The 14,317-nt window shown below is 41.4% G+C and overlaps 1 protein-coding gene across 1 annotated transcript in view; it reads left to right on the plus strand.

The window, feature by feature from the left end:
- pparg (peroxisome proliferator-activated receptor gamma) overlaps window positions 1–8,102 on the plus strand; it is a 171,306-nt gene extending 163,204 nt beyond the window's left edge. Inside the window, exon 9 of the mRNA XM_052501281.1 lies at window positions 6,074–8,102. Coding sequence (XP_052357241.1) covers window positions 6,074–6,205 — 132 coding nt within the window. The 3' untranslated portion in view covers window positions 6,206–8,102. The remainder of the gene's footprint in view (window positions 1–6,073) is intronic.
- The last annotated feature ends 6,215 nt before the right edge of the window (window positions 8,103–14,317 follow it).

Consider the following 14,317-nt stretch of genomic DNA (forward strand, 5'->3'; position numbering starts at 1 on the left):
CGTATGTGTTATTTCATAGTTTGATGTCTTCGCTATTATTCTACAATGTAGAAAATAGTCCAAATAAAGAAAACCCCTTAAATGAGTAGGTGTTCTACTGTAGAATAGTCTAATGGGTTCTGAAGATATACTGTAGAATACTCTAATGGGTTCTGAAGATATACTGTAGAATAGTCTAATGGGTTCTGAAGATATACTGTAGAATAGTCTAATGGGTTCTGAAGATATACTGTAGAATACTCTAATGGGTTCTGAAGATATACTGTAGAATACTCTAATGGGTTCTGAAGATATACTGTAGAATACTCTAATGGGTTCTGAAGATATACTGTAGAATACTCTAATGGGTTCTGAAGATATACTGTAGAATACTCTAATGGGTTCTGAAGATATACTGTAGAATACTCTAATGGGTTCTGAAGATATACTGTAGAATACTCTAATGGGTTCTGAAGATATACTGTAGAATACTCTAATGGGTTCTGAAGATATACTGTAGAATAGTCTAATGGGTTCTGAAGATATACTGTAGAATACTCTAATGGGTTCTGAAGATATACTGTAGAATACTCTAATGGGTTCTGAAGATATACTGTAGAATACTCTAATGGGTTCTGAAGATATACTGTAGAATACTCTAATGGGTTCTGAAGATATACTGTAGAATACTCTAATGGGTTCTGAAGATATACTGTAGAATACTCTAATGGGTTCTGAAGATATACTGTAGAATACTCTAATGGGTTCTGAAGATATACTGTAGAATACTCTAATGGGTTCTGAAGATATACTGTAGAATACTCTAATGGGTTCTGAAGATATACTGTAGAATACTCTAATTGGTTCTGAAGATATACTGTAGAATACTCTAATGGGTTCTGAAGATATACTGTAGAATACTCTAATGGGTTCTGAAGATATACTGTAGAATACTCTAATGGGTTCTGAAGATATACTGTAGAATACTCTAATGGGTTCTGAAGATATACTGTAGAATACTCTAATGGGTTCTGAAGATATACTGTAGAATACTCTAATGGGTTCTGAAGATATACTGTAGAATAGTCTAATGGGTTCTGAAGATATACTGTAGAATACTCTAATGGGTTCTGAAGATATACTGTAGAATACTCTAATGGGTTCATGATTGAAGATGGCGAAGCAGTGAAGACGTGTTTGTTTTGTCCTCTCGTGTACTTTTTGTATTTTTTTGTATTTTTTGTATATAAATTTCAATTTATTTTCAATTGAAAATTCAACCTGCCTCACCCAATGTGATACAGAATCACTATTATTTTCAATTTTAGAACACATTCAAGAATCTCCAGAAGCTAACCAGCTAATTACCTACAAGCTATTTAGTCATTGTTAGCCACTGCTAGCGGCTTTTACCTTCTGCACAGATACCAGCCCTGTTTTTAGCCTGGATAATTACTAGCCTGTCTACCAATATCGCTTGTCTACCAATATCGGACTGTCTCTCCACAACAACGCCGGATTCCTGCCGTAATCCCTGGACCACTACTTCTGATCTTCACAGCTAGCTTGCAGCTAGCTTGCTCGCTCACAGCTTGCAGCTATCTAGCTCACAGCTAGCTTTCACTCACCGTGGCACCCAGTACCGAAGCTATTCCCTGAGGCCCACCTCCCGGCCTACTCAGCTGTTCACCCGAACCCCACTCATACACGGCTAGAGCCCAAAACTCCACCGGATCCTTGCTGTAAACTCTGGACCTTGGCACCGGATCACCGCTGCTACCGATTGGATATAGTGGCTAACGCCACTGCCGCGAATCTAGCTCCAGTTAGCCTTGAGCCAGGCACATCTCCAGCCTAGCAAACTAAATTCCACAATACCTATTTCGCCATTTGGCTTGGATTCTCTGTCGACACGGCACCCCCGCCGCACCACCACGACTGGTCTGCCGACGAATACTCCATCCGCTGTGCCTTCACCCGGCGTCCGTCGGGTGAACAGGGCTACTAACTTTAAACGCTGTGTCGCTAGCGTAGTGGGGCTCCCCTGTTCCATCTACTGCTGCCCCCTGGACACTATGATCACTTGGCTACATAGCTGATGCCTGCTGGACTGTCCATTAATCATGGTACTCCATTCTGTTTATTTATTTTTTATCTGTCGGCCCCAGCCACGAACTCCGGCTCTGTGTGTAGTTAATCCGACCCTCGCTGCCTAGTCATCGCCATTTTACCTGCTGTTGTTGTGTTAGCTGATGAGCTGTTGTTGTCTCACCTGTTGTTTTAGCTAGCTCTCCCAATCAACACATGTGATTACTGTATGCCTCGCTGTATGTCTCTTTCAAATGTTAATATGCCTTGTATGCTGTTGTTCAGGTTAGTTCCACTCTTCATACCTCTGATACCTCCTTTGTCCCACCTCCCACACATGCGGTGACCTCACCCATTACAACCAGCATGTCCAGAGATTCAACCTCTCTCCTCATCACTCAGTGCCTGGGCTTACCTCCGCTGTACCCGCACCCCACCATACCCCTGTCTGTACATTATGCCCTGAATATATTCTACCATTCCCAGAAATCTGCTCCTTTTATTCTTTGTCCCCAACGCTCTAGGCGACCAGTTTTAATAGCCTTTAGCCGCACCCTCATCCTACTCCTCCTCTGTTCCGCGGGTGATGTGGAGGTAAACCCAGGCCCTGCATGTCCCCAGGCACCATCATTTGTTGACTTCTGTGATCGAAAAAGCCTTGGTTTCATTCATGTCAACATCAGAAGCCTCCTCCCTAAGTTTGTTTTACTCACTGCTTTAGCACACTCTGCCAACCCTGATGGCCTTGCTGTGCCTGAATCCTGGCTTAGGAAGGCCGGCAAAAATTCTGAGATATCCATACCCAACTATAAAATTGTCCGTCAAGATAGAACTGCCAAAGGGGGAGGAGTTGCAGTCTACTGCAGAGAGAGCCTGCAAAGTAATGTCATACTTTCCAGGTCCATACCCAAACAATTTGAAGTTCTAATTTTAAAAATTAATCTCTCCAGAAATAAGTCTATCACTGTTGCCGCCTGCTACCGACCCCCCTCAGCTCCCATCTAGCTTCAGAATTTGTTCTGTTAGGTGACCTAAACTGGGATATGCTTAACACCCCGGCAGTCCTACAATCTAAGCTAGATGCCCTCAATCTCACACAAATCATCAAGGAACCCATCAGGTACAAGCCTAAATCTGTAAACAAGGGCACCCTCATAGACGTTATCCTGACCAACTGGCCCTCCAAAAACACCTCTGCTGTCTTCAATCAGGATCTCAGCGATCACTGCCTCATTGCCTGTATCCGCTACGGGTCCGCAGTCAAACGACCACCCCAAATCACTGTCAAACGCTCCCTAAAACACTTCTGCGAGCAGGCCTTTCTTATCGACCTGGCCCGTGTATCCTGGAAGGATATTGACCTCATCCCGTCAGTTGAGGATGCCTGATCATTCTTTAAAAGTAGCTTCCTCACCATCTTAGATAAGCATGCTCCGTTCAAAATATGCAGAACTAAGAACAGATATAGCCCCTGGTTCACTCCAGACCTGACTGCCCTCGACCAGCACAAAAACATTCTGTGGCGGACTGCAATATAGCATCGAATAGTCCCTGCGATATGCAACTGTTCAGGGAAGTCAGGAACCAATACACGCAGTCAGTCAGGAAAGCAAAGGCCAGCTTTTTCATTCAGAAATTTGCATCCTGTAGCTCTAACTCCAAAAAGTTCTGGGGCACTGTAAAGTCCATGGAGAACACGAGCACCTCATCCCAGCTGCCCACTGCACTGAGGCTAGGTAACACGTCACCACTGATAAATCCATGATAATCGAAAACTTCAACAAGCATTTCTCAACTGCTGGCCATGCCTTCCTCCTGGCTACTCCAACCTCGGCCAACAGCTTCACCCCCCGCAGCTATTCGCCCAAGCCTCCCCAGCTTCTCCTTTAACCAAATCCAGATAGCAGATGTTCTGAAAGAGCTGCAAAACCTGGACCCGTACAAATCAGCTGGGCTTGACAATCTGGACCCTCTACTTCTGAAACTATCTACCGCAATTGTCGCAACCCCTATTACCAGCCTGTTCAACCTCTCTTTCATATCGTCTGAGAACCCCAAGGACTGGAATGCTGTCGCGGTCATCCCCCTCTTCAAAGGGGGAGACACCCTGGACCCAAACGGTTACAGACCTATATCCATCCTGCCCTGCCTATCTAAGGTCTTCAAAAGCCAAGTCAACAAACAGATCACTGACCATCTCGAATCCCACCGTACCTTCTCCGCTGTGCAATCTGGTTTCCGAGCCAGTCACGGGTGCACCTCAGCCACGCTAAAGATACTAAACGATATCATAACCACCATCGATAAAAGACAGTACTGTGCGGCCGTCTTCATCGACCTGGCCAAGGCTTTCGACTCTGTCAATCACCATATTCTTATTGGCGGACTCAGTAGCCTCGGATTTTTTAATGACTCCCTTGCCTGGTTCTCCAACTACATTGCAGACAGAGTTCAGTGTGTCAAATCGGAGGGCATGTTGTCCGGTCCTCTGGCAGTCTCTATGGGGGTGCCACAGGGTTCAATTCTCAGGCTGACTCTTTTCTCTGTATATATCAATGATGTTGCTCTTGCTGCGGGCGATTCCCTGATCCACCTCTACTCAGACGACACCATTCTGTATTCTTCTGGCCCTTCCTTGGAAACTGTGTTATCTAACCCCCAAACGAGCTTCAATGCCATACATCACTCCTTCCGTGGCCTCCAACTGCTCTTAAACATTAGTAAAACCAAATGCATGCTTTTCAACCGTTCGCTGCCTGCACCTGCACGCCCGACTAGCATCACCACCCTGGATGGTTACGACCTAGAATATGTGGACATCTATAAGTACCTAGGTGTCTGACTAGTATCTGACTGTAAACTCTCCTTCCAGACTCATATCAAACATCTCCAATCCAAAATCAAATCTAGAATCGGCTTTCTATTTCGCAACAAAGCCTCCTTCACTCACGCCGTCAAACTTACCCTAGTAAAACTGACTATCCTACCGATCCTCGACTTCGGCGATATCATCTACAAAATGGCTTCCAATACTCTACTCATCAAACTGGATGCAGTTTATCACAGTGCCATCCGCTTTGTTACTAAAGCACCTTATACCACCCACCACTGCGACTTGTATGCTCTAGTCGGCTGGCCCTCGCTACATATTCGTCGCCAGACCCACTGACTCCAGGTCATCTACAAGTCCATGCTAGGTGAAGCTCCGCCTTATCTCAGTTCACTGGTCACGATGGCAACACCCACCCGTAGCACGTGCTCCACTGATCATCCCTAAAGCCAACACCTAATTTGGCCACTTTTCCTTCCAGTTCTCTGCTGCCTGTGACTGGAACGAATTTCAAAAATCATTGAAGTTGGAGACTTTTATCTCCCTCACCAACTTCAAACATCTGCTATCTGAGCAGCTATCCGATCGCTGCAGCTGTACATAGTCTATCGGTAAATAGCCCACCCAATTTACCTACCTCATCCCCATACTGTTTTTATTTATTTACTTTTCTGCTCTTTTGCACACCAGTATCTCTACCTGCACATGACCATCTGATCATTTATCACTCCAGTGTTAATCTGCAAAATTGTAATTATTCACCTACCTCCTCATGCCTTTTGCACACAATGTATATAGACTATTTTTTTCTTATTTTTTTCTACTGTTATTGACTTGTTTATTGTTTACTCCATGTGTAACTCTGTGTTGCTGTCTGTTCACACTGCTATGCTTAATCTTGGCCAGGTTGCAGTTGTAAATGAGAACTTGTTCTCAACTAGCCTACCTGGTTAAATATAGGTAAAATAAATATACTGTAGAATACTTTAATGGGTTCTAATTCTAGTTCTAATACTATAAAAAGTTCTCAATCTATTCCTGTGGGTGTTCCCTTGCTCTCAAATCAACTTCCATTTGGGATCTGTCTTCTGCCTTTTTTTAAAACATATTTGATCGTTTTAATTCATGGCTGTGTATAAAAGGTTCCTAACAAATTAAACATTATGTATCGTTTAGGTTCTGCAGAAGATGACAGACCTGAGGCAGATAGTAACAGACCATGTGCACCTAATCCAGCTACTGAAGAAGACTGAAGTGGACATGTGTCTCCACCCACTGCTGCAGGAGATCATGAGAGACCTCTACTAGTAGGGTCAATATGAAATGGCACCCTATTCCCTATATAGTGCACTACTTTTGCGCACTATATGAAATTGTTTTTCATCCATGGTAACGGAAAGACATCGGTTGAAAACCGCATATGGATGTGTTAGTCCTATTGATGCCACTGATGAGGCATATTGGGGTGGCAGGTAGCCTAGTGGTTAGAGCATTGGGCCAGAAAGGTTGGTGGATCGAATCCCCAAGCTGCCAAGGTAAAAATCTGTTGTTCTGCCCCTGAACAAGGCAGTTAACTTTCATTGTAAATAAAAAAAAGTGCTCTTAAACTGACTTGCTTAGTTAAATAAAAGTAAAATAATAAATATTGGAATACTTTATTAGGGACTAGTAGTTACCTGGCAGAATGAGATGTTAACCTGTCTGACGTTATAGATTCTAAATGGTCCTATTAACGCTGTTGAAATGGGAAAAAAACACTGTGATTATTATGAGCCATATACTGTAGTTATCTGCATCACCACCACCAATTAATATGTTATGCTGTATGTAGGTGATAGATTCTGTTCTTCACAAATTAATATACATTATGTATTTAGAGATTATAAACAAACACTTACATCTATAATATCAAGATGCAACTGTCTTAAAGATTTATCCCCATAGGACCAGATAGGCTACACTAGGTAACAGGTCCACCTGTCAGATCTGATCTCAGTTGACTCGCCTGCAACATAGAGAGTGGTTTCTATAGTGCTTCTCTTGTGCTTCTATGGGGTTTCTATGGCGCTTCTACAGGGTTTCTATGGTGCTTCTACAGGGTTTCTATGGTGCTTCTACAGGGTTTCTATGGGGTTTCTATAAAGTTTCTTGTGCTTTTGTAGGGTTTCTATAGGTTTTCTAGTGCTTCTATAGGGTTTCTATGGTGCTTCTATAGGGTTTATATGGTGCTTCTATAGGGTTTCTATGGTGCTACTATAGTGCTTCTATAGGGTTTCTAGTGCTACCGTGCTTCTACACCTGCATTGTTTGCTGTTTGGGGCTTTAGGCTGGGTTTCTGTACAGCACTTTGAGATATCAGCTGATGTATGAAGGGCTATATAAATACATTTCATTTGATACTATAGTGCTTCTATAGGGTTTCTAGTGCTACTATAGTGCTTCTATATGGTTTCCATGGTGCTTCTATAGGGTTTCTATAGGGTTTCAATGGTGCTTCTATAGGGTTTCTATAGGGTTTCTAGTTCTACTATAGTGCTTCTATAGGGTTTCTATGTTGCTTCTATAGGGTTTCTAGTGCTACTATATTGCTTCTATAGCATTTATATAGGGGTTTCTAGTGCTACTATAGTGCTTCTATGGGGTTTCTAGTGCTACTATAGTGCTTCTATAGGGATTCTAGTGCTTCTATAGGGTTTCTATAGTGCTTCTATAACGTTTCTAGTGCTACAATAGTGCTCCTATAGTGCTTCTAGAGGGTTTCTATAGTGCTTCTAGAGGGTTTCTATAGTGCTTCTATAGGTGTTCTATTGTGTGTCTATAGGGTTACTATAGTGTGTGAGCTCATTATGTAAGAAATATACTATATTGTGCTTCATATTATATTTTGAATAATTTGCCAGCTGTAATTTGTATGTTGGATACAATGAATGTGTGAAATAAAAGCCATATAAATAAATACATATTTTTGTACATGCGTAGATGGATAAAGTAGAGTATAACACCTTAGTTTAAAATGCTGAACTTGTTGTATTTCAAATACAGTATTTTTCAGATTTTTATGTTGATGTTATTTGTATTATTTTTTGTTGTTGTTGAAACAGAAATTGTTATTTTCCAAGTGCAAATAGGCTGGTTTTTGCATTTTAAAAAAATGGTTTGTAGACTCTTCACTTGTCAAAATATGTAAATAAATATTTTCTATTTGTCTCTTTTTCAGAATTTTATTAATCACCATTATGTCTGGAGAAAAATATTTAAAAAGATGTAACCAGATTTTTAGCAGACAAACATGACATCAGGAGAATTTTGTTATCATGCTAACATCAGGTGAGCCATAATGGCTTCCCACTCTGTGTTATCATGCTAACATCAGGTGAGCCATAATGGCTTCCCACTCTGTGTTATCATGCTAACATCAGGTGAGCCATAATGGCTTCCCACTCTGTGTTATCATGCTAACACAGAGTGGGAAGGGGGAGTGGGTAGCAAGTTTTAAGTTCCTCGGCATACACATCACAGACAAACTGAATTGGTCCACTCACACTGACGGCGTCGTGAAGAAGGCGCAGCAGCGCCTCTTCAACCTCAGGAGGCTGAAGAAATTTGGCTTGTCACCAAAAGCACTCTCAAACTTCTACAGATGCACAATCGAGAGCATCCTGGCGGGCTGTATCACCGCCTGGTACGGCAACTGCTCCGCCCTCAACCGTAAGGCTCTCCAGAGGGTAGTGAGGTCTGCACAACGCATCACCGGGGGCAAACTACCTGCCCTCCAGGACACCTACACCACCCGATGTTACAGGAAGGCCATAAAGATCATCAAGGACATCAACCACCCGAACCACTGCCTGTTCACCCCGCTATCATCCAGAAGGCGAGGTCAGTACAGGTGCATCAAAGCTGGGACCGAGAGACTGAAAAACAGCTTCTATCTCAAGGCCATCAGACTGTTAAACAGCCACCACTAACATTGAGTGGCTGCTGCCAACACACTGTCATTGACACTGACCCAACTCCAGCCACTTTAATAATGGGAATTGATGGGAAATTATGTAAATATATCACTAGCCACTTTAAACAATGCTACCTTATATAATGTTACTTACCCTACATTATTCATCTCATATGCATACGTATATACTGTACTCTACATCATCGACTGCATCCTTATGTAATACATGTATCACTAGCCACTTTAACTATGCCACTTTGTTTACTTTGTCTACATACTCATCTCATATGTATATACTGTACTCGATACCATCTACTGTATGCTGCTCTGTACCATCACTCATTCATATATCCTTATGTACATATTCTTTATCCCCTTACACTGTGTATAAGACAGTAGTTTTGGAATTGTTAGTTAGATTACTTGTTGGTTATCACTGCATTGTCGGAACTAGAAGCACAAGCATTTCGATACACTCTCATTAACATCTGCTAACCATGTGTATGTGACAAATGAAATTTGATTTGATTTAACATCAGGTGAGCCATAATGGCTTCCCACTCTGTGTTATCATGCTAACATCAGGTGAGCCATAATGGCTTCCCACTCTGTGTTATCATGCTAACATCAGGTGAGCCATAATGGCTTCCCACTATGAGTTATCATGCTACATCTAAACCCTAACTGCTTCCTGCCATGTTGTAGAGCTGGAAGTGTTCGTGCAGTCTAAACACGCAAAGCTATTTTACAGCCATGACATCAGCTCTATAACGTGTCTCCCCATGACACACCCTGTTGTGTTACAACGTTACTGAACTCTGCTGAACTAGACACAAGATAAACATCTCATGGCTTCAATATGATTTCCAGCTGCAGACAGAGCAGTCAGGCATTTCTCAATCTAGCACACAGATTTCACACATTTTATTCGGTATGTTTCCGAAGGCACTGTATATAATTAAATATTATATTATGTTATTATTATTATATTATCTATCCTACTGGATATATATATCTAGCCGACTCCATATATATTATATATTATGATATCTATCCTACTGGATATATTTTATCATCTAGCTACTGCATATATGTTATGACATATATTATCCAGCATACTGGATATATATTATCTAGCCTACTACATATATGTTATGATATATTTTATTATCTAGCCTACTGGATATATGTTATTATATATATAATCTAGCCTACTGTATGTATATATATATATTATCTAGCATACTGCTGTATGTATATATATATATATAATGTAGCCTACTGTATATATATATATATATCTTCTAGTAGGCTAGATAATATATATATATATATATATATATATATATATATCTAGCCTACTAGAAGATGTTATGATATATTATCCAGCCTACTGTATGTATATATATATATATATATATATATATATATATATACATACAGTAGGCTGGATAATATATCATAACATCTTCTAGTAGGCTAGATATATATTATGATATATTATCTAGCCTCCTGCTAGAGGAGACCCACCTGCCAAGTGTACTTGGCAGGTGGGTGTTCTGGAAGGCAGCCTGATGCTGTTCCTTTGATGCCGATGATTAAATGTGTTATTTATGTCTTGTCAGCATATCCTCACTTTGTTAGTGTCCAGTCTCAGCTGACTTGGCCCTGCCAAGATTCTGCAGTGTTTCTGGAAAATCATTTTCAAAAGTATATTTTCCCTCTCCTGAAACCCCCTTTTAAAGGAACATGTCCAAATATAGCACACTGGATAAGGAAGTCAATGTTAATGTTTGTATCCGCAAGCACCATGCTCTACCAGCTGAGCTACAGAGGACCATGCTCTACCAGCTGAGCTACAGAGGACCATGCTCTACTATCTGAGCTACAGAGGACCATGCTCTACAATCTGAGCTACAGAGGACCATGCTCTACCAGCTGAGCTACAGAGGACCATGCTCTACCAGCTGAGCTACAGAGGACCATGCTCTACTATCTGAGCTACAGAGGACCATGCTCTACTATCTGAGCTACAGAGGATCATGCTCTACTATCTGAGCTACAGAGGACCATGCTCTACTATCTGAGCTACAGAGGACCATGCTCTACTATCTGAGCTACAGAGGACCATGCTCTACTATCTGAGCTACAGAGGACCATGCTCTACTATCTGAGCTACAGAGGACCATGCTCTACTATCTGAGCTACAGAGGACCATGCTCTACTATCTGAGCTACAGAGGACCATGCTCTACCAGCTGAGCTACAGAGGACCATGCTCTACTATCTGAGCTACAGAGCACCATGCTCTTCTAACTGAGCTACAGAGGACCACAGAGCACACAGAGAAAGTGGGAGGTTTGCAATAATCAGATTTCACACTACATTAAAATGAGTCATGTGGGGGGGTGTGACAGGTTCAACCATGCCTGCTGACAACTTCCCCTTCAGTCATTCACTGGTAACAAAGACTTCAACCTGATTAGTGTTTAGTGTCTGACACCCTGCAAGAAGAGATGGATTATTAGTCAGTCAGACATGACACGTTTCATAACATTCACAGTAAACCACTTTCTTTCATTGGGTGCTTAAGTATATAATATCTCTCTGTGAATTTCTGGTATTTTTCCATTTTACTTTACACACATATCCTAGCCATTCTAGAGACAAATTAAGAGCTTTAAAATCTTCAAGTGTTCAGTCTCCACATGTAGAACACAGTACAAACTGTTGTCCAGAGAACTTAGTGAACAAAAATCCCCAAAGTCAAATTAGGCAGTCAAAGTAAAGATTCAAAAAAATGTTCAATGTCAAATTAGACAATCAAAGTAAAGATTCAGTAACATGCTCAAGCATGTCTCTGTTTTATTACACTATGAAACATATTTTCTGAGACAAGCATTCTGTGAAGATCTAAAGAAAATGGAAAGGGTTCTCAGTGTATGAGACTGTGTGAGTTGAGAAAGAGTTTCTTCTTGGCCACACATTGTTAAACCCGTCCCAGAGAGCTGTCCGCCCACCTAAAACTCTCAGCAGTGGAACTCTCACTACATTCTAAAACTCTCAGCAGTGGAACTCACTACATTCTAAAACTCTCAGCAGTGGAACTCTCACTACATTCTAAAACTCTCAGCAGTGGAACTCTCACTACATTCTAAAACTCTCAGCAGTGGATCTCTCACTACATTCTAAAACTCTCAGCAGTGGAACTCTCACTACATTCTAAAACTCTCAGCAGTGGAACTCTCACTACATTCTAAAACTCTCAGCAGTGGAACTCTCACTACATTCTAAAACTCTCAGCAGTGGAACTCTCAATACATTCTAAAACTCTCAGCAGTGGAACTCTCACTACATTCTAAAACTCTCAGCAGTGGAACTTTCAATACATTCTAAAACTCTCAGCAGTGGAACTCTCACTACATTCTAAAACTCTCAGCAGTGGAACTCTCACTACATTCTAAAACTCTCAGCAGTGGAACTCTCACTACATTCTAAAACTCTCAGCAGTGGAACTCTCACTACATTCTAAAACTCTCAGCAGTGGAACGTCACTCATTCTAAAACTCTAAGCAGTGGAACTCACTACATTCTAAAACTCTCAGCAGTGGAACTCACTACATTCTAAAACTCTCAGCAGTGGAACTCACTACATTCTAAAACTCTCAGCAGTGGAACTCACTACATTCTAAAACTCTCAGCAGTGGATCTCTCACTACATTCTAAAACTCTCAGCAGTGGAACTCTCACTTGAACTCTCAGCAGTGGAACTCTCACTACATTCTCAAACTCTCAGCAGTGGAACTCTCACTACATTCTAAAACTCTCAGCAGTGGAACTCTCACTACATTCTAAAACTCTCAGCAGTGGAACTCTCACTTGAACTCTCAGCAGTGGAACTCTCACTACATTCTAAAACTCTCAGCAGTGGAACTCTCACTACATTCTAAAACTCTCAGCAGTGGATCTCTCACTACATTCTAAAACTCTCAGCAGTGGAACTCTCACTACATTCTAAAACTCTCAGCAGTGGAACTCTCACTACATTCTAAAACTCTCAGCAGTGGAACGTCACTCATTCTAAAACTCTAAGCAGTGGAACTCACTACATTCTAAAACTCTCAGCAGTGGAACTCACTACATTCTAAAACTCTCAGCAGTGGAACTCACTACATTCTAAAACTCTCAGCAGTGGAACTCTCACTACATTCTAAAACTCTCAGCAGTGGAACTCTCACTTGAACTCTCAGCAGTGGAACTCTCACTACATTCTAAAACTCTCAGCAGTGGAACTCTCACTACATTCTAAAACTCTCAGCAGTGGAACTCTCACTTGAACTCTCAGCAGTGGAACTCTCACTACATTCTAAAACTCTCAGCAGTGGAACTCTCACTACATTCTAAAACTCTCAGCAGTGGAACTCTCACTACATTCTAAAACTCTCAGCAGTGGAACTCTCACTACATTCTAAAACTCTCAGCAGTGGAACTCTCACTACATTCTAAAACTCTCAGCAGTGGAACTCTCACTATATTCTAAAACTCTCAGCAGTGGAACTCTCACTACATTCTAAAACTCTCAGCAGTGGAACTCTCACTTGAACTCTCAGCAGTGGAACTCTCACTACATTCTAAAACTCTCAGCAGTGGATCTCTCACTACATTCTAAAACTCTCAGCAGTGGAACGCTCACTCATTCTAAAACTCTCAGCAGTGGAACTCACTACATTCTAAAACTCTCAGTAGTGGAAGTCACTACATTCTAAAACTCTCAGCAGTGTAACTCACTACATTTTAAAACTCTCAGCAGTGGAACTCTCACTACATTCTAAAACTCTCAGCAGTGGAACTCACTACATTTTAAAACTCTCAGCAGTGGAACTCTCACTACATTCTAAAACTCTCAGCAGTGGAACTCACTACATTTTAAAACTCTCAGCAGTGGAACTCTCACTACATTCTAAAACTCTCAGCAGTGGAACTCTCACTTGAACTCTCAGCAGTGGAACTCTCACTATATTCTAAAACTCTCAGCAGTGGAACTCTCACTACATTCTAAAACTCTCAGCAGTAGAACTCTCACTACATTCTAAAACTCTCAGCAGTAGAACTCTCACTACATTCTAAAACTCTCAGCAGTGGAACTCTCACTACATTCTAAAACTCTCAGCAGTGGAACTCTCACTACATTCTAAAACTCTCAGCAGTAGAACTCCCACTACATTCTAAAACTCTCAGCAGTAGAACTCTCACTACATTCTAAAACTCTCAGGAGTGGAACTCTCACTACATTCTAAAACTCTCAGCAGTAGAACTCTCACTACATTCTAAAACTCTCAGCAGTGGAACTCTCACTACATTCTAAAACTCTCAGCAGTGGAACTCTCACTACATTCTAAAACTCTCAGCAGTAGAACTCTCACTACATTCTAAAACTCTCAGCAGTAGAACTCTCACTACATTCTAAAA

This window comes from Oncorhynchus keta, unplaced genomic scaffold, assembly GCF_023373465.1.
Source record: "Oncorhynchus keta strain PuntledgeMale-10-30-2019 unplaced genomic scaffold, Oket_V2 Un_contig_1319_pilon_pilon, whole genome shotgun sequence".
Lineage (NCBI taxonomy): Eukaryota > Metazoa > Chordata > Actinopteri > Salmoniformes > Salmonidae > Oncorhynchus > Oncorhynchus keta.